This window comes from Phyllobates terribilis, unplaced genomic scaffold (assembly GCF_046119375.1).
Source record: "Phyllobates terribilis strain yellow unplaced genomic scaffold, ASM4611937v1 Scaffold_7__3_contigs__length_470593459, whole genome shotgun sequence".
NCBI classification, from domain to species: Eukaryota; Metazoa; Chordata; class Amphibia; order Anura; family Dendrobatidae; genus Phyllobates; species Phyllobates terribilis.
The window spans coordinates 416,273,020-416,300,947 of record NW_027362767.1 but is presented as its reverse complement, the minus strand read 5'-3'; the positions used below and the strand labels follow the sequence as shown (position 1 = coordinate 416,300,947).

General features: G+C 47.4%; 2 protein-coding genes across 3 annotated transcripts in view; one reads left to right on the top strand and one right to left on the bottom strand.

The window, feature by feature from the left end:
* ABCF1 (ATP binding cassette subfamily F member 1) lies at positions 1-23,293 on the bottom strand. Its single transcript, XM_073641778.1, has 27 exons — positions 23,079-23,293; positions 20,855-20,901; positions 17,660-17,746; positions 17,432-17,573; positions 17,203-17,237; positions 16,706-16,822; positions 14,500-14,556; positions 14,368-14,421; positions 13,073-13,156; positions 12,796-12,861; positions 11,259-11,354; positions 10,984-11,106; positions 10,556-10,656; positions 10,391-10,476; positions 10,163-10,302; positions 9,938-10,086; positions 9,388-9,471; positions 9,173-9,297; positions 8,967-9,079; positions 8,648-8,819; positions 8,492-8,566; positions 1,233-1,303; positions 1,117-1,149; positions 836-1,004; positions 659-723; positions 502-574; positions 1-322 (listed from the first exon to the last, which is right to left on the bottom strand). Exons 1-27 carry the CDS (start codon positions 23,125-23,127, stop codon positions 150-152), a joined length of 2,586 nt encoding a protein of 861 aa, XP_073497879.1. The 5' UTR covers positions 23,128-23,293; the 3' UTR covers positions 1-149.
* Positions 23,294-23,578: 285 nt separating this feature from the next.
* Positions 23,579-27,928, top strand: part of GNL1 (G protein nucleolar 1 (putative)) — a 30,830-nt gene continuing 26,480 nt past the window's right edge. The window contains exons 1-4 of one of the 2 annotated variants that reach the window (XM_073641777.1): positions 23,579-24,068; positions 24,331-24,499; positions 25,015-25,151; positions 27,766-27,917. In XM_073641777.1, the coding sequence (XP_073497878.1) occupies positions 23,996-24,068; positions 24,331-24,499; positions 25,015-25,151; positions 27,766-27,917 (531 nt within the window). In that variant the 5' untranslated portion in view covers positions 23,579-23,995. The remainder of the gene's footprint in view (positions 24,069-24,330; positions 24,500-25,014; positions 25,152-27,765; positions 27,918-27,928) is intronic. The other variant, XM_073641776.1, reaches the window with a different exon arrangement.

Genomic DNA, 27,928 nt, shown 5'->3' with positions numbered 1-27,928 from the left:
TTCTCAATATATAAATATTTATTCATCTTCTCTGCAAGAACAAAGCAGCGAAATGAGATTTAAAAATGAGAGAGGTCCCCCATCCTCCACAAATCTCACAATGGGGTCCGTATCTGGGCAGATGGCTATGGCACGTTAGTGACGGCCGGTCACTCCTTGTCTTTGGGCTTGTGGACCATGACTTCGCCCAGGCTCTCCAAGACTTCCCTCTTGTAGTCGTCAAAGTCTCCTTCGATCTGGTTCACGGTCTGATCCTCTACCACCCACAGCTGGCAGTTCGTCTCTGTGATGAGGCGGGCATCGTGGCTGACCGTGATCACCGCTGTACAAAAAGGGAACACAGCATGAAATGTACATGTGTACAAATACATAAATGAGGACGACCTCTAATTAGGGGTCTGTTATCAAAGACCTGTCCCATCAATATCAAAGTCCTGGATGACCCCTTTAACCAAATGCCCTTTGTACAACCCTCCCCTGATATTTAAAATGGACACTTACCTCCTTTATATTCATTCACGGCATCGGCCAGAGCATCAATGGATTCAATATCTAAATTATTGGTGGGTTCATCCTGTAGGGGGGAGTAGTGGAGAGCAAGGATCAGTATGACTGGTTCTTCCTATTCATCCCCAATCTAGTTGTCACATGTACTTACCAAAATGAGGACATCAGGTTCCCGACAACACAACTCTGCGAAGACGACGCGAGCCTTCTGCCCCCCTGCAATGGAGACCAAATACTCTGCCATTAGAATCACTCAGCTTTATGTAATGGGGCCGGGAAGGCGGGACGCGAGGGCCGGGAAGGCGGGACGCGAGGGCATCGCAGTCACCTGACAGCTTGCAGATCTGAATGGTGTGTGCGTGGCTCTCCAGACCGAACCTCCCCAAACATTTCCTGGCATCCTGATACGCCAGGTTGAAGTTTCGCTGCAGATACTCGGTCGCCGTCTCCTCCATGTTCAGCTGGTCGGCATATTGCTGATTGAAGAAGCCAACTTTCTATGGGACCGGAAAAAAAAAAAAAAAAAAGACATGGAGTAGAGTTATAGACTTGAAGGGGGTTTGGGGTGAGGAGCGGTGGGCATCAGTCTCTGCAGACCCCAGTACTCACCAGTCGGTGATTTTTCCTCATTTCTCCTTTTGTCTGTGAAAATTAACAAGAAACATTGACGATCCGGTTCTAGATATAATGAATAGAAATGTTACCTGCCGCTGCCGTATACTCACCGGAGTCAGTCTCCCCGTCAACAGCAGGAGCAGCGTACTTTTCCCCACCCCATTCGGACCCACGATACAGACTGACGACATGTAAAAGTATCAAATATGAAAAATCCATTAATCAGGTCTATAGTGCACACACAGGGGGCAGTATTATAGTAGTTATATTCTTGCACATAGGGGGCAGTATTATAGTAGTTATATCCTTGTACATAGGAGCAGTATTATAGTAGTTATATTCTTGTACATAGGGTCAGTATTATAGTAGTTATATTCTTGTACATAGGGTCAGTATTATAGTAGTTATATTCTTGCACATAGGGGGCAGTATTATAGTAGTTATATCCTTGTACATAGGAGCAGTATTATAGTAGTTATATTCTTATACATAGGGGGCAGTATTATAGTAGTTATATTCTTGCACATAGGGAGCAGTATTATAGTAGTTATATTCTTATACATAGGGGGCAGTATTATAGTAGTTATATTCTTGTACATAGGGAGCAGTATTATAGTAGTTATATTCTTGTACATAGGAGCAGTATTATAGTAGTTATATTCTTGTACATAGGAGCAGTATTATAGTAGTTATATTCTTGTACACAGGGGGCAGTATTATAGTAGTTATATTCTTGCACACAGGGGGCAGTATTATAGTAGTTATATTCTTGCACATAGGGAGCAGTATTATAGTAGTTATATTCTTGCACATAGGAGCAGTATTATAGTAGTTATATTCTTGCACATAGGGGGCAGTATTATAGTAGTTATATTCTTGCACATAGGGAGCAGTATTATAGTATTTGTATTCTTGTACATAGGGAGCAGTATTATAGTAGTTATATTCTTGCACATAGGGGGCAGTATTATAGTAGTTATATTCTTGTACATAGGAGCAGTATTATAGTAGTTATATTCTTGTACATAGGAGCAGTATTATAGTAGTTATATTCTTGTACATAGGAGCAGTATTATAGTAGTTATATTCTTGTACATAGGAGCAGTATTATAGTAGTTATATTCTTGTACATAGGAGCAGTATTATAGTAGTTATATTCTTGCACACAGGGGGCAGTATTATAGTAGTTATATTCTTGTACATAGGAGCAGTATTATAGTAGTTATATTCTTGTACACAGGGGGCAGTATTATAGTAGTTATATTCTTGCACATAGGGGGCAGTATTATAGTAGTTATATTCTTGCACATAGGGAGCAGTATTATAGTAGTTATATTCTTGCACATAGGGGGCAGTATTATAGTAGTTATATTCTTGCACATAGGGGGCAGTATTATAGTAGTTATATTCTTGTACATAGGAGCAGTATTATAGTAGTTATATTCTTGTACATAGGAGCAGTATTATAGTAGTTATATTCTTGTACATAGGAGCAGTATTATAGTAGTTATATTCTTGCACATAGGGGGCAGTATTATAGTAGTTATATTCTTGCACATAGGGGGCAGTATTATAGTAGTTATATTCTTGTACATAGGAGCAGTATTATAGTAGTTATATTCTTGTACATAGGGGTCAGTATTATAGTAGTTATATTCTTGTACATAGGAGCAGTATTATAGTAGTTATATTCTTGTACATAGGGGGCAGTATTATAGTAGTTATATTCTTGTACATAGGAGCAGTATTATAGTAGTTATATTCTTGTACATAGGAGCAGTATTATAGTAGTTATATTCTTGTACATAGGAGCAGTATTATAGTAGTTATATTCTTGCACATAGGGAGCAGTATTATAGTAGTTATATTCTTGTACATAGGGGGCAGTATTATAGTAGTTATATTCTTGTACATAGGAGCAGTATTATAGTAGTTATATTCTTGTACATAGGAGCAGTATTATAGTAGTTATATTCTTGTACATAGGAGCAGTATTATAGTAGTTATATTCTTGCACACAGGGGGCAGTATTATAGAAGTTATATTCTTGCACACAGGGGGCAGTATTATAGAAGTTATATTCTTGCACACAGGGGGCAGTATTATAGTAGTTATATTCTTGCACACAGGGGGCAGTATTATAGTAGTTATATTCTTGCACATAGGGGGCAGTATTATAGTAGTTATATTCTTGCACATAGGGAGCAGTATTATAGTAGTTATATTCTTGCACATAGGGGGCAGTATTATAGTAGTTATATTCTTGCACATAGGGGGCAGTATTATAGTAGTTATATTCTTGCACATAGGGGGCAGTATTATAGTAGTTATATTCTTGTACATAGGAGCAGTATTATAGTAGTTATATTCTTGTACATAGGAGCAGTATTATAGTAGTTATATTCTTGTACATAGGAGCAGTATTATAGTAGTTATATTCTTGTACATAGGAGCAGTATTATAGTAGTTATATTCTTGTACATAGGAGCAGTATTATAGTAGTTATATTCTTGCACACGGGGCAGTATTATAGTAGTTATATTCTTGTACATAGGAGCAGTATTATAGTAGTTATATTCTTGTACATAGGAGCAGTATTATAGTAGTTATATTCTTGTACATAGGAGCAGTATTATAGTAGTTATATTCTTGTACACAGGGGGCAGTATTATAGTAGTTATATTCTTGCACACAGGGGGCAGTATTATAGTAGTTATATTCTTGCACACAGGGGGCAGTATTATAGTAGTTATATTCTTGCACATAGGGAGCAGTATTATAGTAGTTATATTCTTGCACATAGGGAGCAGTATTATAGTAGTTATATTCTTGCACATAGGGAGCAGTATTATAGTAGTTATATTCTTGCACATAGGAGCAGTATTATAGTAGTTATATTCTTGTACATAGGGAGCAGTATTATAGTAGTTATATTCTTGTACATAGGGAGCAGTATTATAGTAGTTATATTCTTGCACATAGGGAGCAGTATTATAGTAGTTATATTCTTGCACATAGGGGGCAGTATTATAGTAGTTATATTCTTGTACATATGAGCAGTATTATAGTAGTTATATTCTTGTACATATGAGCAGTATTATAGTAGTTATATTCTTGTACATATGAGCAGTATTATAGTAGTTATATTCTTGTACATATGAGCAGTATTATAGTAGTTATATTCTTGTACATATGAGCAGTATTATAGTAGTTATATTCTTGTACATATGAGCAGTATTATAGTAGTTATATTCTTGTACATATGAGCAGTATTATAGTAGTTATATTCTTGTACATAGGGGCAGTATTATAGTAGTTATATTCTTATACATAGGAGCAGAATTATAGTAGTTATATTCTTATACATAGGGAGCAGTATTATAGTAGTTATATTCTTGCACACAGGGGGCAGTATTATAGTAGTTATATTCTTGCACACAGGGGGCAGTATTATAGTAGTTATATTCTTGCACATAGGGAGCAGTATTATAGTAGTTATATTCTTGCACATAGGGAGCAGTATTATAGTAGTTATATTCTTGTACATAGGAGCAGTATTATAGTAGTTATATTCTTGCACACAGGGGGCAGTATTATAGTAGTTATATTCTTGTACATAGGAGCAGTATTATAGTAGTTATATTCTTGTACACAGGGGGCAGTATTATAGTAGTTATATTCTTGCACATAGGGGGCAGTATTATAGTAGTTATATTCTTGCACATAGGGAGCAGTATTATAGTAGTTATATTCTTGCACATAGGGGGCAGTATTATAGTAGTTATATTCTTGCACATAGGGGGCAGTATTATAGTAGTTATATTCTTGTACATAGGAGCAGTATTATAGTAGTTATATTCTTGTACATAGGAGCAGTATTATAGTAGTTATATTCTTGTACATAGGAGCAGTATTATAGTAGTTATATTCTTGCACATAGGGGGCAGTATTATAGTAGTTATATTCTTGCACATAGGGGGCAGTATTATAGTAGTTATATTCTTGTACATAGGAGCAGTATTATAGTAGTTATATTCTTGTACATAGGGGGCAGTATTATAGTAGTTATATTCTTGTACATAGGAGCAGTATTATAGTAGTTATATTCTTGTACATAGGGGGCAGTATTATAGTAGTTATATTCTTGCACACAGGGGGCAGTATTATAGTAGTTATATTCTTGCACATAGGGGGCAGTATTATAGTAGTTATATTCTTGCACATAGGGGGCAGTATTATAGTAGTTATATTCTTGCACATAGGGAGCAGTATTATAGTAGTTATATTCTTGCACATAGGGGGCAGTATTATAGTAGTTATATTCTTGCACATAGGGGGCAGTATTATAGTAGTTATATTCTTGTACATAGGAGCAGTATTATAGTAGTTATATTCTTGTACATAGGAGCAGTATTATAGTAGTTATATTCTTGTACATAGGAGCAGTATTATAGTAGTTATATTCTTGTACATAGGAGCAGTATTATAGTAGTTATATTCTTGCACACGGGGCAGTATTATAGTAGTTATATTCTTGTACATAGGAGCAGTATTATAGTAGTTATATTCTTGTACATAGGAGCAGTATTATAGTAGTTATATTCTTGTACACAGGGGGCAGTATTATAGTAGTTATATTCTTGCACACAGGGGGCAGTATTATAGTAGTTATATTCTTGCACACAGGGGGCAGTATTATAGTAGTTATATTCTTGCACATAGGGGGCAGTATTATAGTAGTTATATTCTTGCACATAGGGAGCAGTATTATAGTAGTTATATTCTTGCACATAGGGAGCAGTATTATAGTAGTTATATTCTTGCACATAGGAGCAGTATTATAGTAGTTATATTCTTGTACATAGGGAGCAGTATTATAGTAGTTATATTCTTGTACATAGGGAGCAGTATTATAGTAGTTATATTCTTGCACATAGGGAGCAGTATTATAGTAGTTATATTCTTGCACATAGGGGGCAGTATTATAGTAGTTATATTCTTGTACATATGAGCAGTATTATAGTAGTTATATTCTTGTACATATGAGCAGTATTATAGTAGTTATATTCTTGTACATATGAGCAGTATTATAGTAGTTATATTCTTGTACATATGAGCAGTATTATAGTAGTTATATTCTTGTACATATGAGCAGTATTATAGTAGTTATATTCTTGTACATATGAGCAGTATTATAGTAGTTATATTCTTGTACATATGAGCAGTATTATAGTAGTTATATTCTTGTACATAGGGGCAGTATTATAGTAGTTATATTCTTGTACATAGGGGCAGTATTATAGTAGTTATATTCTTGTACATAGGGGCAGTATTATAGTAGTTATATTCTTGTACATAGGGGCAGTATTATAGTAGTTATATTCTTGTACATATGAGCAGTATTATAGTAGTTATATTCTTGTACATAGGGGCAGTATTATAGTAGTTATATTCTTGTACATAGGGGCAGTATTATAGTAGTTATATTCTTGTACATAGGGGCAGTATTATAGTAGTTATATTCTTATACATAGGAGCAGAATTATAGTAGTTATATTCTTATACATAGGGAGCAGTATTATAGTAGTTATATTCTTGTACATAGGGAGCAGTATTATAGTAGTTATATTCTTGCACATAGGGGGCAGTATTATAGTAGTTATATTCTTGTACATATGAGCAGTATTATAGTAGTTATATTCTTGTACATATGAGCAGTATTATAGTAGTTATATTCTTGTACATATGAGCAGTATTATAGTAGTTATATTCTTGTACATATGAGCAGTATTATAGTAGTTATATTCTTGTACATATGAGCAGTATTATAGTAGTTATATTCTTGTACATATGAGCAGTATTATAGTAGTTATATTCTTGTACATAGGGAGCAGTATTATAGTAGTTATATTCTTGTACATGGGAGCAGTATTATAGTAGTTATATTCTTGTACATGGGGGCAGTATTATAGTAGTTATATTCTTGTACATAGGGGCAGTATTATAGTAGTTATATTCTTGTACATAGGGGGCAGTATTATAGTAGTTATATTCTTGTACATAGGGGGCAGTATTATAGTAGTTATATTCTTGTACATAGGAGCAGTATTATAGTAGTTATATTCTTGTACATAGGGGGCAGTATTATAGTAGTTATATTCTTGTACATAGTGGCAGTATTATAGTAGTTATATTCTTGTACACAGGGGGCAGTATTATAGTAGTTATATTCTTGTACATAGGGGGCAGTATTATAGTAGTTATATTCTTGTACACAGGGGGCAGTATTATAGTAGTTATATTCTTGTACATAGGGGGCAGTATTATAGTAGTTATATTTTTGTACGTAGTAAGAATGAATATATTCTCTGTGCTTCTTCTTCAAGCAGTATAGGAGTTATATTCAACATTCAAGGGAAGCCATCGTCAGAAAATTACCTATATTCACACACACATCGGTTGCAATGAACAGACTCGGACCCTAGCTTTTGTTTTGAAGCATCTAAAGGCCCCGTCACACATAACGAGATCGCTAGCGAGATCGTTATTACGTCACGGTTTTGGGATCGCTGGAGAGTCGTTTCGTGATCGCTGGGGAGCTGTCAAACATGCAGAACTTCCCAACGATTTCGGCCGCCCCAGCGATCTAACTAACGATCTCGGCGGTCGTTGGGACGCTTTCACACAGCAGCTATTTCAATGATCCACACCTTGATAGGGACCGTACTGTGTTACAAAGGCGTCCATAAAATTACTCAAAATCAGGACTCAGTCGAATGAACGGATATCAACAGCCCGGAGAATTCTGCTAGGATCTGCAATCCAGCACGAGGTCAGAAACAAAGGATGGAATCGCTATTCTGTTGCCTTCTTTATGCACGGTGGAAAATGAGAACGCTGTAGCGACCACCAATCGGGGACGAGGGGCGCGGAAAAGTCCAATTTATGCACGCCTACATGTCTCAGTTCTGAATCGCTAACGAGGTCGTTGATAAGGTGTCAAATACAGCGATGCACACGGCCGAGCGGAGCGCAACGACCCAGGAATGGTCCAGGAAGCTTTGTAACGATCAGCGATCTCACAGCAGGGGCCTGATCGTTGCTACCTGTCTGACGTAACGAGATCGCTAGCAAGATCGCTATTGCGTCACAAAAACCGTGACGTATCCGATCTCGCTAGCGATCTTGTTATGTGTGACGGAGCCTGCAATGGTCATTGTGAAGGGGTTGCTGCGACATCGCCTATTGTGATTATTGGATTCTGTGTATAGAGGTGTTAGCAGTCATTGTAATCCTGCGTCTGATAAGGAGCCTGCTGAAAACTCTCCCTGAAGGGACAGGAAATATGAGTCTAAATACGCTCCCTCACCTCTGGAGTCCATGTCTATGCCAAAATCCAGATTCTTAAACAGCAGCTTCTGCCCCGAGTAGCCAAACTCGACCCCTGCAGGAACAAGGAAGAGGTCAGGTCTTGCAGCCCTGGTGTGCGGCGCGGGGGGCACGGCCTGATGTCCGCTCCTCTTACCGTGGAGACCCAGAATTGGAGGGCTGAGCGGTGGGGGGTTTGGGAAGGTGAATTTCACGGTGTACTCCTTTGGCCTCTTCAGTAACTCGGACGGTTCGTTGCTCTCCTCGTCGGCGTTCTTCTTCCGACATTTTTGCTGCTTTCGAGTTAAAGCTTCTTTCGTCTGCTTCTCCTGGAGGACAACACTGGAACATGAGCAGGTGACACCACTAGCAGGCATCTCATGGTAGGTCATAGATCAGTGTACGCCATGCCTGTAGGGGGTACTGGGTATTGCACGCACAGGCTAGCCTCCTGCATGGACGGGGCAGCCTCCTACCGCTTGTTTGGATGATTTCCCTCCTGCTTTTAGGTCCTTCAGCTTCTTTTCTTGCTTTTCATACTGTTTCTGCATCTCCTTCTGTTTCTGCTGATACATCTTCTTAAAGGTCACTGGAAGGAAAAGCAAAATCACATGTGATCAGACCCAGTGCACGGTCTGGTGGGGGTCCACACAAATGCCCCCCGGAGCCCTGAGACACTCACTGTAATTGCCCCGGTAATAATACAGCTTCTGCCCATCCAGGTGCATGATGTCTGTACATACATCATCCAAAAAGCCCTGGTCGTGGGACACTATGAGGAGGGTTTTCTTCCAGCTCTGGAGGTAACTGGGAGAGGAGAAACGTCAAGATGGCGGCTCCAAGGACAGTCGGATGTAGCTGCCCCGACCGTATGTAACGGAGCCGCAGATTACTCACTTGTTCAGCCAGATGACGGCGTTGAGATCCAAGTGGTTTGTGGGTTCATCCAACATGAGGAGTGTCGGTTCCATGAAGAGAGCTCTGAAATAAAAATGTAATAATGAGGAGGGGGAAGAGGGGGGGATGCGGCTGCAGGAGATCAAGGTTTCTGAGAAACTGATTTAGAGGGAGAGAGAGAAAGAACAGCACAGTGTAGACAGCGCTCCTACACAATGAAACTGGACCAAGCACATGATCATGGTAAGCGACTGCTAGGTACCGGAGCCACCTACTGAAGGTGAGGGAGGAGGGGGATGCAGCTGCAGGTTCTCAATGTTTCAGTGAAACAGAAAAATAAGGAATAGCAGGGTGCAGAGACCTCCTACATGATCAAATTGGGCCACCCACATGATCATGGAGAGTTAGGTAGTAGAGCCACCTACTGAAGGTGAGGGAGGAGGGGGATGCAGCTGCAGTTTTTCACAAAGCTTCATGGAAGCAGCAGGAGAGAGGAGCAGCTCTTAAGTCAATAAAATCTGGTAAAAAGAGGCAGGGTGTACTTAATTACCTGGCTAGTGACACTCTCATTCTCCAGCCTCCACTGAACCTCTTGGTCTCCCGATCCTGCATCTCTGGGGTAAAACTCAGACCAGCCAAGATACGACGAGCTTTGGCTTCTGCTGAGGCGGCTCCGGATGCCCGTAGCTCCTCATATACCTGGGTGGTGACATAGCAGACAGTCATATTCTGCCCCGCTGAGCGGCTCGCATCCCCTAGTGCCCGCCACAGTGACCTTCTCCAGTCGCTCGGCAGCGCTGTCGTCTCCCTTCTCCAGCCTGGCCTGCAGCTTCTTCTCCTGCTCCAACAACTTCAGACGTTTCGTGTCGGCCTTGAGAACGGCCTGGACAGCCGGGGTTTCATCCGCCACAACCTCTGCGCGTGGAAGGGAAGATGGAGATGAGGAATAAGCTGTGGCAGGCGCAGCGGGCACACTAGTACCTGGGTACCCGGCTTTTCTTACCTTGCTCACAAAGCAGCACGTCGATGTTGGGGGGAATGTTCAGGGCCCGGTTAGCGATGTGTTTTAGGAGAGTGGTCTTCCCTTTCCTGACAGAGAAGAAAGAAGACCTGAGCATTGGGGCAGCAGAAAATACAAGACAAGTGGGCTGCACCGGCCGGCACTCACCCGTTGGGACCCACTAAACCATAGCGGCGGCCCGCCACCACGTACAGGTCAGCGTTAACAAACAGCTCTTTGCCGTGGGCAGAAATGCTGAATTTTTCCAACTAAACAGAAGGAAAAAAAAAAAAAACTAAACACTCGTGTTAGATCAGATTATGCAGTCATTGCAATACCTCAGCTTGCTGTCAGTAAATGGACACAGTCAGTTTCCATACAGCGGTTGTACAGCTTATGGGGTCATCAGAGAAGAGCTGCCACTGTCACCGGCCCGGCACTGTGTGAGTGGCACCACTCCAGAACCGAATGTAATAGGATATTGTCCGAGGTCACTGACAGCAGAGGTCCGGTTTATAGTTATTAGCCCCATAAGAGCGCAGTCTGACAGTCTACCAATAGCCGGATGGGTGGTCCGATATGTGGTCCCCGCATACCTTGATATCGGAGGCGTTCTCCAGCATGGCCTGACGAGACGAGAGCTCTGCCTGCGACACCGAGAAGTCATCTTCAGCCGCTGTCGCCTTCTTCATGGCGGCCACCTGCTTCTCATAATCCATCTATATGGGAAAGGGGGGGGGGGGGGGACAACAAAAAACCATAAGACGGGATCCACGAGTCCGAATACGAAGCGTGACGTCTGCACCGGCCGCAGCACAAGAATCTGGAAGCTTCAGGACAAGAGGAGTTAATGCAGAACGCTCCGACTGACCTGCTTCTTCATCTTCTTCTTCTCCTTCTTGCTCATGTTGGCATAAGGATCTTCGGCTGCCGCAGACTTTCCATCCGCTCCGTCCTCATCACCCGACTGTCAGACCAAACAAATGTCACATCACATTTTACCAATGCATCAAAAACAACCCTCACAACAAATCAGAAAGGGGGGGGATACCAAATACCCCGAAAAGCAAGCTACAATGAGAAACAGCGCCCCATGCCTCCAGAGGCCGCGTCTGGCATTGAACATTAACTTAAATGGGCATAATTTTTCAATGAGGTTGAACGGCATTTTAAAACACTCAGCAGATGGACACATGGGTTATCCTTCAATAACATTTACCACCTATCCACAGTATCCATTTAACTTCTATAGATCTGGCTGCACACAAACACCACTAGGGGGAGCCAACTGCATATGAATGTATACAAATCGTATGAAATCTGCATGCAGGGCGCTCCCCCTAGTAGTGACGGCAGGCAGAATCTTTATCCTGCATCTCGGCCTGCAGGGCGCTCCCCCTAGTGGTGACGGCAGGCAGAATCTTTATCCTGTATCTCGGCATGCAGGGCGCTCCCCCTAGTAGTGACGGCAGGCAGAATCTTTATCCTGCATCTCGGCCTGCAGGGCGCTCCCCCTAGTAGTGACGGCAGGCAGAATCTTTATCCTGCATCTCGGCCTGCAGGGCGCTCCCCCTAGTGGTGACCGCAGGCAGAATCTTTATCCTGCATCTCGGCCTGCAGGGCGCTCCCCCTAGTGGTGACGGCAGGCAGAATCTTTATCCTGTATCTCGGCATGCAGGGCGCTCCCCCTAGTAGTGACGGCAGGCAGAATCTTTATCCTGTATCTCGGCATGCAGGGCGCTCCCCCTAGTAGTGACGGCAGGCAGAATCTTTATCCTGCATCTCGGCCTGCAGGGCGCTCCCCCTAGTGGTGACGGCAGGCAGAATCTTTATCCTGCATCTCGGCCTGCAGGGCGCTCCCCCTAGTGGTGACGGCAGGCAGAATCTTTATCCTGTATCTCGGCATGCAGGGCGCTCCCCCTAGTAGTGACGGCAGACAGAATCTTTATCCTGTATCAATGTATACAGGGAGCTCCCCCTAGTGGTAACTGCAGACAGAATCTTTATCCTGCATCTCTGTATACAGGGAGCTCCCCCTAGTGGTGACGGCAGACAGAATCTTTATCCTGTATCTCTGTATACAGGGAGCTCCCCCTAGTGGTAACTGCAGACAGAATCTTTATCCTGTATCTCGGCCTGCAGGGCGCTCCCCCTAGTGGTGACGGCAGACAGAATCTTTATCCTGTATCTCTGTATACAGGGAGCTCCCCCTAGTGGTAACTGCAGACAGAATCTTTATCCTGTATCTCGGCCTGCAGGGCGCTCCCCCTAGTGGCGACGGCAGACTGCCAATGTAATAATGTCACAGCAAGTACAATATCTGGACCCCTCTAACATCACGACTCCTGTATCGGTCAGACGCCGCAGCATGTAGTTTCCTGAGCACCATGTCGTAGCCCCATACTCACCTTCTCTTCTTCCCCCGCACTTCTCATATAATCCTCATCATCATCATCCAGTGCAACAAAGCGATTCTGAGAAAATCAAAGAAAACATGTAGAAGTACAGACTAAGGCACACAGCAGCTGGGGGGCTTTACACAAGGGGGCTCTAATCTTATTATAGTCCAAAGACATTAGCAGGGTTCGGGAAATGGGAACAAACTGACAGCAGAGAACAAAAGAGTTACAGCCATTTATAGGGACAGGTAAAGAAGACCCCCAGACCGTGGCGGTGTGACCTCACCTGCGGTGGTTTCGGCTTCTTATCCCCCTTTTTGGGTTTCTTCTCTTCCTCGTCATTGAGGTCCGGAGCTTTGGGCGGAGGTTTCTGGTGGGAACATTAATAAATCCCTATCAGATCCCCATTTTACACCGACAGCTACTTCCTTGCCCAATAAGGGGAGGGGCCGCCCATGAGGAGCCATCAGGTCACCCGGCAGCGGAGGACTTGTGACGCCCAGCTGCGCTTGGTATCACAGATCCTGGAAGAGTACATTGATGGATTCTTCCACAAGAGGCCCCCATAAACATTCACACATCTCCACCTTCCACCTCAGACCAGCAGAGGGAGCCGTTAGGGATATAAATAGGGAAGGTGGAGCCAGGCAGTTCAGTTCCTCTGGAGAGTTCAGCAAGTACAGGTCTGAATGCAGAGTTGAGCTCAGTTCAGTTGTAGCTCAGGATAGTGCGCTTTAGGTGTGCCGGCACCATAAGATCGGTGAAGCGCGGCAAGCTGCCATTAGTGGGTATAGCCTAGTGAGGGCCCGAGTAGGCCGAAGGCGAGTGGAGAGTTAGTACATAGGGGGCAGAGGAGCTTAACCGGCTCACACTGAAGCAGTTACCGGACACCGGGTCCGAGCTTACCGGGATCTCTATGACCCAGTAAGGCATAACCGGAATCCCTGGAGAACTACAAGTCCCAGGATCGCTAAAGTGCTGATACGTAACAGAGCCGGGAGACACACAGGCCCCACAAGCTGAGGAGCGTGTACTCCAAGAAAAGGCCCTACCACGAGGTCAGCCAGCGCAGGACAGAGACAAAGTTAAGCCTAGCTCCAGGCAGGTCAGAAACTTACTACGCAGAGGCAAGTAACAGGAGGCCCAAAACCTGCTCATTGGGGAGGATCCTGATATGCACCCTTCACCCTACAGTGCTCCGGGATGTGCCTGAATTTCCACCAGTAAAAGGTACTGAAGTGACTATCGTGTCCGTCCCCATTCTTGCTCTGACCCGGCTGGGTCTCACCTGTCCTGCATCCCCCTTTCCGTACGCTGCCCTGAGGCCTAGCTCCACCTGTGGGGAGCTATACCATCGAGCTGCCTTATCACCAGCCTCAGTGGACTGCGCAGTGCTGGTGATTCTCACCAGAAACCACAGGTGGCGTCACGAACTTTCATAAAACTAAGAAACCGATTATCCCCTTTTTAAAGAGTGACCCCAGGGTACGGGCCCGGGAGCCGACCACCGCGACATCCCCAAGGCCAGGCTAAAGGCCCGGGTACCGAGTAGTCCCCATCCCCTGGGCTAGTCAGACTCACTTTGCCTTTTGTTTTTTCCTTTGGTATTTCTTCATCACTTTCTTCGCTGGGCGGCTGAAAGAAAAAGTACGGACTGTAAGATTAAGAAAGAACCCAAGACCCAACGTCTTATCACATGACCCAACGTCCCACCTTCGGCTTAACGGCTTCATTCTTCTTTCCTTTCTTGTTGGGTTTCTTCTCTTCTTCCTATCACATTAGTTTGCAACAATGAAAAAAAAAGAAACAAAAGACAAATAATACATTTATACGCAGCCGAATAAAGCTATATACAGACAACTGCTGCCCTAACGCGCGTTTACCCAATAGCCGGCTCCCAAACCCAAATACACATGCACACCCGGTGTGGCCGAGCGTTCATACAGTGGGCACGGAAAGTATTCAGACCCCTTTAAATTTTTCACTCTTTATAGAATTTACCAAATGGCTGCAATGAAGCAAAGTTCATTTTTTTCTCATTAAAGTACACTCTGCACCCCATCTTGACTGAAAAAAACAGAAATGTAGATTTTTTTGCAAATTTATTAAAAAAGAAAAACTGAAATATCCCCTGGTCATAATTATTCAGACCCTTTGCTCAGTAGTGAGTAGAAGCCCCCTTTTGAGCTAGTACAGCCATGAGTCTTCTTGGAAATGATGCAAAAAGTTTTTCACACCTGGATTTGGGGATCCTCTGCCATTCTTCCTTGCAGATCCTCTCCAGTACCATCAGGTTGGATGGAGAACGTTGGTGGACAGCCATTTTCAGGTCTCTCCAGAGATGCTCAATTGGGTTTAGGTCAGGGCTCTGGCTGGGCCAGTCAAGAATGGTCACAGAGTTGTTCTGAAGTCACTCCTTTGTTATTTTAGCTGTGTGCTTAGGGCCATTGTCTTGTTGGAAGGTGAACCTTTGGCCAAGTCTGAGGTCCAGAGCACTCTGGAAGAGGTTTTCATCCAGGATATCTCTGTACTTGGCCGCATTCATGTTTCCTTCAATTGCAACCCGTCGTCCTGTCCCTGCAGCTGAAAAACACCCAATAGCATGATACTGCCACCACCATGTTTCACTGTTGGGATTGTTTTGGGCAGGTGATGAGCAGTGCCTGGTTTTCTCCACACATACCGCTTAGAATTATCACAAAAAAGTTCTATCTTCGTCTCATCAGACCAGAGAATCTTATTTCTCATAGTCTGGGAGTCCTTCATGTGTTTTTGAGCAAACTATGTGGGCTTTCATATGTCTTGCAGTGAGGAGAGGCTTCCGTCAGACCACTCTGCCATAAAGGCCCGACTGGTGGAGGGCTGCAGTGATAGTGGACTTTGTGGAACTTTCTCCCATCTCCTTAATGCATCACTGGAGCTCAGCCACAGTGATCTTGGGGTTCTTCTTTACCTCTCTCACCAAGGCTCTTCTCTCATGATTGCTCAGTTTGGCTGGACGGCCAGGTCTAGGAAGACTTCTGGTGGTTTCAAACTTCTTCCATTTAAGGATTATGGAGGCCACTGTGCTCTTAGGAACCTTGAGTAATGCAGAAATTCTTTTGTAACCTTGGCCAGATCTGTGCCTTGCTACAATTCTGTCTCTGAGCTCCTTGGGCAGTTTCTTTGAGCTCATGATTCTCATTTGGTCTGACATGCACTATGAGCTGGGAGGTCTTATATAGACAGGACTTGATTTGGAAAGGCACATACCTATCAGTTTAATTAAACACAGCTGGACTCCAATGAAGGAGTAGGACCATCTCAAGGAGGATCACAAGGAAATGGACAGCATGTGACTTAAATATGAGTGTCTGAGCAAAGGGTCTGAATACTTATGACCATGTGATATTTCAGTTTTTCTTTTTTAATAAATTTGCAAAAATTTCTACATTTCTGTTTTTTTTCAGTCAAGATGGGGTGCAGAGTGTACTTTAATGAGGAAAAAAATGAACTTTCTAGAATTTACCAAATGGCTGCAATGAAGAATGAAAAATTGAAAGGGGTCTGAATACTTTCCGTACCCACTGTATATCACCACTGAGAGTAGGTGAATAGGCCACTCCAAGATGCCTCATCTCCAATGGTAACAAGAGATTGGGCATGTTAAAAACCAACTGCCTAATTCTTCTCTCCACGACATCTTAGTTTGGGGGAAGAGTCAGGATCCCCCCCCATTAGATGATCGGTCAGTCCTGTTATAGTGTACGGCCACCTTTTCACTTAAAGGCTTCTCTGCGGTAGTGAGGATGTGCGACCATTCATGGTCTAGGGGCGCAGTGGTCACACATGCTCACTACAGCTCCGTTCACAGAGGGGACTTTGTGGCCCCCAATGTCAGGATCACTGGGTTCTCATCTATACTGTGGTCGCTCATTACCTTTACTTTCTTTCCTTTGTTTTTCTTCGCAGTCGTCTGCTCTTCCTCTTCTTCCTCCTCCTCCTCATCTTCACTATTATCACTACCGAGGGCGGCAAATATATTTCTCCCCGCAGGCTGTAATATAACCAACGACATCAGTGCATAAGAAGGGAGGCATTTCTCATAGCAGCCAGTATACGGTGTTGTACCGTTCCGCTCTTACTCCTCCTGGAAATTTCTGAATCACATTGACGAGTGAATGTTACCATTGGAGGTAGAGTCCGATCTGTGCGGACCGGACGGTGTAAGGTGTGGTCACACGGTGTAAGGAGTCGCCCCAGTAACAAGTGGAACGGGCACACCTTGGCATCCATTTATTGACACATTTCCAGGAGGAATAACAGAGGAACAACACAGTTTAAAAAAAAAAAAAAAAGATTGCTCCAGAATTGTTCTCTTGGTGGGTATTCGTGTCAGAGGAGCCGAGAAATCCCCTTTCAACTGCAAGCACTCACTTGCGCTTTACCACGTCGGGGGGCCGGTGCAGGGTCTGCCAAGGAGGGAAAAAAAAAAAAAGAAAGACTTTAGACAGGAATCACTGGGACATCTCTGTTCAAATAAAAAAATGCTTCCACTGGGCAGAAAGATAAATGGAAACGCTGCCCACTAGTCGTTCCCAGCAGAATTATAAATGCAGCTCTGGAGTACAATAATGGAGCAGATCAGTCACAGGCCTTCCCGTACCTGACTCTTCCTCTTCATCGCTGGGCTGCACTGACAGTTTCTTCAGCTTCTCAGTGATCTCCCGGTCTTCATCCTCGTCATCATCATCGTCTCCTCCCTTCTGCTTCCTCCGGTCCTTCTTCTTCTTGTCTTTCTTCTTTTGCTGCGGGGGAAGATCAGGGGACACAGCGGTGGTTATGAGAGACGGGCAGAGCGCCCCCAGGAGGTCACAGAGCGCCGATGCCTCACCTGCTGTTGCTGCTGCTCCTTCTCTCGCTCTCTGGCAGTTTCCTCCTCCTGCGCCTGTTTATTATCTGCTGACAACTCCTCGAAGAACTGGTGGAAGAAAAGCAAAAACGGATCATCATCCGGCTCCTGACACGACCAACGAGGACAAGGTGAAGGACGCGGGAAAATACAGACATTGGGAGCAGCTACGGGATCCAGAGCATTTCACCCACACTTCAGCTAATCCCACACATCCCCAGTAGTCACAGCAGCCTCCCCCTACTAATCACAGCAATATCATCTCTGCTCTTCCCCAGCAATGATAGCAGCCCCCACTACTACTGACAGCAGTGGCCTTCCCACCCTTTCCTAATAGACACTGCAGCCTCCCCTACTAATCACAGCATAATCTTCCCCAGAAGTCACTGCAGCCCCCCCCCCCCCTTCTCATTACAGCAGTTCCCCAGTAGTCAGAGCGGCTTGACCCTCCTATTCACTGCAGAATCCTCCTATACTTCTCCAGTGGTAACAGCATTTTGTCCCCTTCCATTAGTGATGGCAGCAGGACCAACCCCCCACCTCCCCGTCATTCCTCTCCTGTGCTCTCAGTGGTGACATCGTCCCGAGTCTCCTCACATCCTCTCCTGCTGCTGCCCCAGCACTGTCCTTCATTGCCAGCAGATGGTGACACACTGACCGCCTGTACTGCCGCCACCATGTGCAGATCCCACCGGCCGCCTGTACTGCCACCGCCATGTGCAGATCCCACCGGCCGAATATACTGCCGCCGCCATGTGCAGATCCCACCGGCCGAATATACTGCCGCCACCATGTGCAGATCCCACCGGCCGCATGTACTGAAGCCGCCATGTGTAGATCCCACCGGCCGAATATACTGCCGCCGCCGTGTGCAGATCCCACCGGCCGCATGTACTACTGCCGCCGCCGTGTGCAGATCCCACCGGCCGCATGTACTACTGCCGCCGCCGTGTGCAGATCCCACCGGCCGCATGTACTACTGCCGCCGCCGTGTGCAGATCCCACCGGCCGCATGTACTACTGCCGCCGCCGTGTGCAGATCCCACCGGCCGCATGTACTACTGCCGCCGCCGTGTGCAGATCCCACCGGCCGCATGTACTACTGCCGCCGCCGTGTGCAGATCCCACCGGCCGCATGTACTACTGCCGCCGCCGTGTGCAGATCCCACCGGCCGCATGTACTACTGCCGCCGCCGTGTGCAGATCCCACCGGCCGCATGTACTACTGCCGCCGCCGTGTGCAGATCCCACCGGCCGCATGTACTACTGCCGCCGCCGTGTGCAGATCCCACCGGCCGCATGTACTACTGCCGCCGCCGTGTGCAGATCCCACCGGCCGCATGTACTACTGCCGCCGCCGTGTGCAGATCCCACCGGCCGCATGTACTACTGCCGCCGCCGTGTGCAGATCCCACCGGCCGCATGTACTACTGCCGCCGCCGTGTGCAGATCCCACCGGCCGCATGTACTACTGCCGCCGCCGTGTGCAGATCCCACCGGCCGCATGTACTACTGCCGCCGCCGTGTGCAGATCCCACCGGCCGCATGTACTACTGCCGCCGCCGTGTGCAGATCCCACCGGCCGCATGTACTACTGCCGCCGCCGCGTGCAAATCCCACCGGCCGCATGTACTACTGCCGCCGCGTGCAGATCCCACCGGGCGCATGTACTGCTGCCGCCGCCGTGTGCAGCTCCCACCGGCCGCATGTACTACTGCCGCCGCCGTGTGCAGATCCCACCGGCCGCATGTACTACTGCCGCCGCCGCCGTGTGCAGATCCCACCGGCCGCATGTACTACTGCCGCCGCCGCCGTGTGCAGATCCCACCGGCCGCATGTACTACTGCCGCCGCCGCCGTGTGCAGATCCCACCGGCCGCATGTACTGCCGCCGCCGCCGTGTGCAGATCCCACCGGCCGCATGTACTACTGCCGCCGCCGTGTGCAGATCCCACCGGCCGCATGTACTACTGCCGCCGCCGTGTGCAGATCCCACCGGCCGCATGTACTACTGCCGCCGCCGTGTGCAGATCCCACCGGCCGCATGTACTACTGCCGCCGCCGTGTGCAGATCCCACCGGCCGCATGTACTACTGCCGCCGCCGTGTGCAGATCCCACCGGCCGCATGTACTACTGCCGCCGCCGTGTGCAGATCCCACCGGCCGCATGTACTACTGCCGCCGCCGTGTGCAGATCCCACCGGCCGCATGTACTACTGCCGCCGCCGTGTGCAGATCCCACCGGCCGCATGTACTACTGCCGCCGCCGTGTGCAGATCCCACCGGCCGCATGTACTACTGCCGCCGCCGTGTGCAGCTCCCACCGGCCGCATGTACTACTGCCGCCGCCGTGTGCAGCTCCCACCGGCCGCATGTACTACTGCCGCCGCCGTGTGCAGCTCCCACCGGCCGCATGTACTACTGCCGCCGCCGTGTGCAGCTCCCACCGGCCGCATGTACTACTGCCGCCGCCGTGTGCAGCTCCCACCGGCCGCATGTACTACTGCCGCCGCCGTGTGCAGCTCCCACCGGCCGCATGTACTACTGCCGCCGCCGTGTGCAGCTCCCACCGGCCGCATGTACTACTGCCGCCGCCGTGTGCAGCTCCCACCGGCCGCATGTACTACTGCCGCCGCCGTGTGCAGCTCCCACCGGCCGCATGTACTACTGCCGCCGCCGTGTGCAGATCCCACCGGCCGCATGTACTACTGCCGCCGCCGTGTGCAGATCCCACCGGCCGCATGTACTACTGCCGCCGCCGTGTGCAGATCCCACCGGCCGCATGTACTACTGCCGCCGCCGTGTGCAGATCCCACCGGCCGCATGTACTACTGCCGCCGCCGTGTGCAGATCCCACCGGCCGCATGTACTACTGCCGCCGCCGTGTGCAGATCCCACCGGCCGCATGTACTACTGCCGCCGCCGTGTGCAGATCCCACCGGCCGCATGTACTACTGCCGCCGCCGTGTGCAGATCCCACCGGCCGCATGTACTACTGCCGCCGCCGTGTGCAGATCCCACCGGCCGCATGTACTACTGCCGCCGCCGTGTGCAGCTCCCACCGACTGCGCTGTGGTCACAGGACGGCCTCTGACTGATTAACCATTTGTGGTGGAGGCCAGTATTTATTTTATCCAGAATTTTAAAAGAAAATCAACAATAAAAGGTTAGAAGTTACCGATTTCTTTCCCTTCTTGTCTTTCTTTCCTTTCTTCACCACCTTATCTGAAAGTAAAAAAAAAAAAAAAAAGTCAAAGAATGACATTGCAGCGTTATCTGCCTGAATCCTGCTGACAGGCGGCAATCATGTGATCGACATAACAGCCCCTCCCCCGAGTGTCTGTACATAAAGTCCCCCGATAGCCCTGCAGCACAAGAACATGCCCACCTTGATAAGGACCATTCCCCATAATAATATGCACAGGAATTGTAGTTTAAGCGATTTCCCAAATGTCTCAGACACTCACTGTGGAGGGGAACATTGCGGCTGATGCCCGTACAGCGCAGTCTCCCTGCTCTCCAGCCCTGAGCGGAGGCTGTTCCCATGCCCGGCATGGACATCAACGCGGTGTGCAGCCCCTGAGGCCTGAATCCCTGCAGCCCCCACTGATAAGCATTGAGTCATGGCTTACCAGCTACAGCACCAGCCACTGTTTAGAGGGTCCAACACCTGGCACCCCCACGATCAGCTGCTATTAGCTCAGTGGCAGCTCACTGTGCACAGTGTATGGAGCCAATCTGCAATCTGCAGTCCTCGGCAGCGACCACTACACAGAGCTGCTTGCTGTTATATGCACGTGCTGCCGGAGCTGACAGATATCGGTGGGGCGGCAGGAGTTCTCCATTATTAGGATATTAATGATTTACCCTGAAAACGTGATCAGTCTATTACCCCTTTATAAAGCGATTCCCATGTTATAAAGTGATGGGATGTCGCCAGCGCTCCTCACTGTATGGTGATTAAAGGGGACAGCAGTGATTCAGATTCTGGGCTTCTGTCAGGTCTCCAGCCCGTCCATTATCAGGATCCAAGCTGGTCCCAGAAGTCAGACCCCCATAAAATGATATAACATTGGCGCTAGACTTCTTTAAAGGGGACCTGATAGTGGGGGGAAAGTAGACAGTTTTTGCTTATTTTATCCCGTGTGTGGCTCACAGATCCTCTGGGCGTGTCTGTAGGCTGATAGGGGGTGTGGCTCACAGGTTATCTGGGGCGTGTCTTTAGCCTGATAGGGGGTATGGCTACCAAGATCCTCTGGGCGTGTCTGTAGGCTGATAGGGGGTGTGGCTCAGTGTCCTTTGGGGCGTGGCTCACAGGTCCTCTGGGGCGTGTCTTTAGGCTGATAGGGGGTGTGGCTCACAGTGTCCTTTGAGGCGTGGCTCACAGGTCCTCTGGGGCGTGTCTTTAGGCTGATAGGGTGTGTGGCTCACAGGTCCTCTGGGACGTGTCTTTAGGCTGATAGGGGGTGTGGCTCAGTTTCCTTTGGGGCGTGGCTCACAGGTCCTCAGGGGCGTGTCTTTAGGCTGATAGGGTGTGGCTCACTGGTCCTCTGGGGCGTGGCTCACAGGTCTTCTGGGGCGTGTCTGTAGGCTGATAGGGGTGTGCCTCACAGGTTCTCTGGGGCGTCCTTAGGCTGATAATGGGTGGAGCACACAGGGCCCTCTGGGGCATGCCTTTAGGCTGATAGGGGATGTGGCTCTCAGTGTCCTCTGGGGCGTGGATCACAGGTCCTCCGGGGCGTGTCTTTAGGCTGATAGGGGGCGTGGATCACAGGTCCTCCGGGGCGTGTCTTTAGGCTGATAGGGGGCGTGGATCACAGGTCCTCCGGGGCGTGTCTTTAGGCTGATAGGGGACGTGGATCACAGGTCCTCCGGGGCGTGTCTTTAGGCTGATAGGGGGCGTGGCTCACAGGTCCTCTGGGGCGTGGCTCACAGGTCCTCTGGGGCGTGCCTTTAGGCTGATAGGGGGCATGGCTCACAGGTCCTCTGGGGCGTGTCTTTAGGCTGCTCTGTATAAACTACTCAGCCACGTCCCCATGAAAAATAGGAGCACTTACTAAAAAGGCCCCGATCTCAGGAACCGTATGGCGGATTTTGAATGACAGTCAGGGATGCAGCGGGAATAAATAAAAGAGTAAAGACAGGATACGTTTCGCCCGGTGACCGGTCCCTTTTAGCACCTCCGTCCCTGGCGCCATCAGGTCATGTGACTTCACCATGGTCAGACCGTTTTCCAGGACTATATGGTGCCTGCTGCGTCCTCAGGTCTCCTCCCTTGTACTGGACCAGAACAATAAGTGCCGCTGCCACTAAATAAACTGTGTATCTAGATGCTTTCCTATGGGAGCCAGGGGAATACCTGCAGTCACAGCCCTCCTCCCTCCATCCAGGCTGGGGCTCACCTGCCTCCTTCCCCTTCTCCTCGTCCTCCACATCTTGCTTCCTCGGCATCCTTGTACTGTCAGGGAGAAGCTCCTTCTACAGATGATGTCACCGCCGTCCCTTGATGTCAAGAAAAAACCCGCTTACTCACGTGGCGAAGCCCAATCTACCGGCCCGTACAGAAGCCCGGCCCCCTAAGAATCCATTAAACCAATCAGGACACACGTTACATTACCCATTCCCTATTCTGATAGAACGCACGCCATTGGTTAAGATTTGGGTGAAGCAAAGGTCGTCAGTTCCTGATTGCTTGGATGCTCACTTAAAACGAGGCGTGACTCACCCTTAACCACTCCCCAGTCACTACCAAAAATACGAGGCTTGAATCGCAAGGCGTCCCTGCCCTGTCATTGGCTGACTAACATCATTTGACCGGAAATCGTAAATCGGCTTGTTCTCATTGGTCAATCGTAACTTCACATCGAGGCGTGACACACATACTGTGTGATTATTGGCTGATATGTGGCAGGTTCGAGGCGTGAAACGCACAACGGGCATTTCCTGTTGCTAGGGGCAGAGAGAAGCACATTGTTCTGCTTAGTTCTTGCCTGGGAATGCAGGGCTGTTACCTGCGCCTGTAGAAGGGGCCTTAGAGGAGACTGGCTCCATAGAGGGGAGACAAAACGCTTTTGTTAGGGGATCCTTGCAGTAGGAGGGCTGACCCTGGAAAACCAGCAGTGGGGGCAGAGGCAGAGATGAACTAAGGGGCTTAGAAAGTGAATCATTTCTTCAGTCCAGAACTAGAGTTGGTTTTGACCGTGAGATGATGTCCTAGCAGACGGAGTCCATATTAGTATCAGTCCACACCAGGGATCAGCGGTCAGACCCTCGTTATCCGACAGTCGGACCCCAAATCTTGGGTCTATGAAAACGAAAAATGCCTCGAAAGAAGCCGTTTAGCAACAAGCAGAAAAAGAAGCAGCTCCAGGACCGTCGAGAGCGGAAGCGCGGTACGTATCACCATCAAAGCTTTCCAGCTGGAGATTGGAAGGACTGGCCGCCGGCTTCAGGATCTCTGCTTGCTGTCAGTGAATGCGAGCTGAACTGTTTACATCCTGATGCTACAAACCCCTGTGCACACCCGTTAATGAAATTCACTAAGGTTGTGTCCAGCCCAGACAGCGATATGTAACACAGATGTGTCGTTACAATGTATCAGTGACGGTCACATGAATATAACATGCACCCTGTTCCTTATTCTTTTATTGCCAGGGCCACTTGACGCCGGCAGGTCCGAGTCAAACAGCCGAAGCCAGAGCAGAGAACGTGGCGAGGAGAACACGGACACGTCCGACAGCGAGAGCGTCCGCCCCCAAGTGAGGAGAGTCAACCAGCAGCCGCAAGTCTTCAGGCCGGGAGAAAAAGGATATGACCCCAACAGGTCCGCCATAAAAATGTGCACTAAAAATATGCTTCAGGGGTCTATAATATTGATTGTGTTTCATTAGGACAGACCATTGATATAAGATTGCTGTAGGGCCGAGTCCTGGCCCCCAAAAGACAGGTTCACTTTCAAGGGGTTTCCATGTCCTCCCGCTGCATTTGGTTTTAGAAAAAAAAAGGTTTTACCAGGTCCAGCGCTGAGTCTCCAGGGTCTGTTATTGTCTGCAGTGCTGACATCACGTTGACAGCGCTGCAGCCAACCCAGCAGCCAATTTCAGCAGCTCTTGCCGAGTAGACGCATGAGCCGCTGAACCCACTGATTGGCTGAAGCTTTGTCAGCACTGCAGACAATAACAGACACTAGGAGTAGCGGCGGAGACTCAGCGCTGGATCCAAATAGGGTAAAGCACAAGTTTTGGTTTTTTTTTAAACATACTGCAGCCGGATGGGGGACCGGTAAACCCCTTTTATCTGCCGCCTCTACATAATGCCCTCATTGCATCACTTTTACAGGTATAGGCTGCAGTTTGATAGAGAAAGCAAAGAAGAAATTGAGCGCAGGAAGAAACTTGCTTTGGAGAAGATATTGGAGCCAGTGGCAGAGACAGAACTTGAAGTGGATATAGAGAAGATCTACAGGCCGGGCTCAGGTAACGCGTCCTACCCCCGTCTGTGCCCCTATAGCAAGGTCTTCATTCACATTTCACAGAATCAGGAGTGTTCTCGATTGGATCCATTTTATAGATTGTATTGCGAAATTGCATGTTCAGCAACTCTTTTCTATAAGATCTACAATGTCAATTATTTAGTTTATGAGTGTGAGCAGCTGCAGGGAAATGCAGTTCTCCATGGGCGTTCTGATCTTCTTTACTTTTGGTCCTGGTGATGATGTGATACTCACAGAACAGACTAAGACCTGATGTCACCGCAGAAGGGTTTTATGATATCCCAAAAATTGAAAAAAATTTAGAGCTGGTAAACGGCCAGGTGCGTAAAATCATGTCGTTGAGGGGTTAAAGAAAACTTAGCAGGACGGGGCTGAAAGGGTTACACATGGCGCTTTTGTATAAACGTGCGACTCGTGTCAGCAGTTACATAGGAGCACGGACACAATGCCTGCGGTGTGCGAGTGCTTGGTGCTGAGCGAGGACATTCCAGGGCATCAGTCAGCGATTATTCCAATGGTCGCTCACAGCGTCCAGGATTTCATCTAAATGTAGAAGTATAGAAAGATTGCAGTTCTCACATTGGCCACTAGAGCACTCTGCAACTTTGGGGTTTTCTGTGTAGATTGAGAGTCTAGTGTGTAGTCAGCAGTCACTTGAACTGCTGGAGGAATAAATGAGACCGGTTATTGCAAGGTGCTTGAGAAAAAAAAGCAACTTTTGGCAGCACAGTGGCTCAATGGTTAGCATGGTGGCTTAGTGGTTAGCACTGTGGCTCAGTAGTTAGCACTGCAGCCTTGCAGTGCTGGGGTCCTGGGTTCAAATCCCACCAAGGACAACATCTGCAAGGAGTTTGTATGTTCTCCCCGTGTTTCTGTGGGTTTCCTCCGGGTTCTCCTGTTTCCTCCCACACTCCATAGACATACTGATAGAGAATCTAGATTGTGAGCCCCAATGGGGACAGTGATAATATAATGTATGTAAAGCGCTGTGGAATTAATGGCGCTATTTAAGCAAAGCATAATTAATAAGTAATAAACTTACCTCTTATTAAAAATAATCTCCATTCCCCAAAAAAGAGGGATTTTTAATTCTATCGTGTACAGTTTGTTTCTTAGGTTACCGGTCACCAGACTCAGAGGTGGTTGGTTTCCTAGGGAAAACCACCTTTAAAGCCTGCACAGAAGCTCTCCGGGTCAATGGATGGCGGCGGCGGCTGCTGCTGTGTTTATTTTTTTTGTAGAACCAATTGTTTAAAAGGTTCAACAACCATTTACTTAAAAGTAATAAATGCCCAAAAAATAACAAAACGACCTAAACTTACCTAATTAATCCCCTTCTAATAACTGCCGTGCCTCTGCTGCTCCTCACCTGGCTTGGTGTATTTTTATTTTTTTATTATTTTTAGCTGCTTTTTGATAGGGAAAGATCTATGTAAGTGTAGTGCCTCAAATAATTTTTTATTGTATTTTTATTATTTTTTATTTTTGAAAAGACAGACTTGAAAATCACAAAGACTCGTTTTTTTTTGTAGGACAACTTGGTACAGACCATTTTTGTTTGCTTTTTTTACCATTTTTGGGGCTTAGGGTGATCTGAAAACTGTAATTCTGTGATATATCATATGTATTTTTCATTATTTAATTATTGTTTTTTAAACAAATTTTATCCACTTTTTTTTTTTGTATTTTTAATATTTTACTGTATTAATTGTTTTACATTATACTATCAGTTCCTGCCTTAAGGCCTATTTGCATCAGCTGATTTCTGCTCATAGTGAGCGTATACACTATATACAAGTCCATCAGGTGCTGATTTATGGTCCTGTGTACATGGGGGCAGAACAATGGCTAATGCAGACAGTCAATCCCCATACAGTCACCATGTTGTCGGCAGCACATCCGCTGGTTTACACGGGGCAATGAGCTGCCGACAACGTTGCTTAATATTGCCACATCTAATTAGCAGAGGAACGATGGTTATTAGGGCAGAAATGAGGGTTATTCTGGGAGGAACGAGGATTATTTGGGGAGGAACGAGGGTTATTAGGGGAGGAACGAGGGCTATTCTGGGGGGGACGATGGTTATTCTGGGAGGGGCGATGGTTATTCTGGGAGGATCGAGGGTTATTCTGGGAGGATCGAGGGTTATTCTGGGAGGATCGCGGGTTATTCTGGGAGGGGCGACTGTTATTCTGGGAGGGGCGACTGTTATTCTGGGAGGGGCGACGGTTATTCTGGGAGGATCGAGGGTTATTCTGGGAGGATCGAGGGTTATTCTGGGAGGATCGCGGGTTATTCTGGGAGGATCGCGGGTTATTCTGGGAGGGGCGACTGTTATTCTGGGAGGGGCGACTGTTATTCTGGGAGGATCGAGGGTTATTCTGGGAGGATCGAGGGTTATTCTGGGAGGATCGAGGGTTATTCTGGGAGGATCGAGGGTTATTCTGGGAGGGGCGACGGTTATTCTGGGAGGGGCGACGGCCATTCTGGGAGGAGCGACGGCCATTCGGGGAGGAGCGATGGCCATTCGGGGAGGAGCGCGGGTTATTATGGGACATGGGAGTAACAAATATGCCGCCATTTGTGTTTCCTCTCAGTGCTGGACTTCCCTAAAAGACCGGCCTGGAGCTACGAGATGAGCAAGGAGGCCGTCCTGTCCCAGGAGGAGCGGGCCTTCAGGGAATATCTGCAGAAGATCTATGACAAGCACACACCCCAAGAACTCAGCTACTTCGATCACAACCTGGAGGTGAGAAAGTG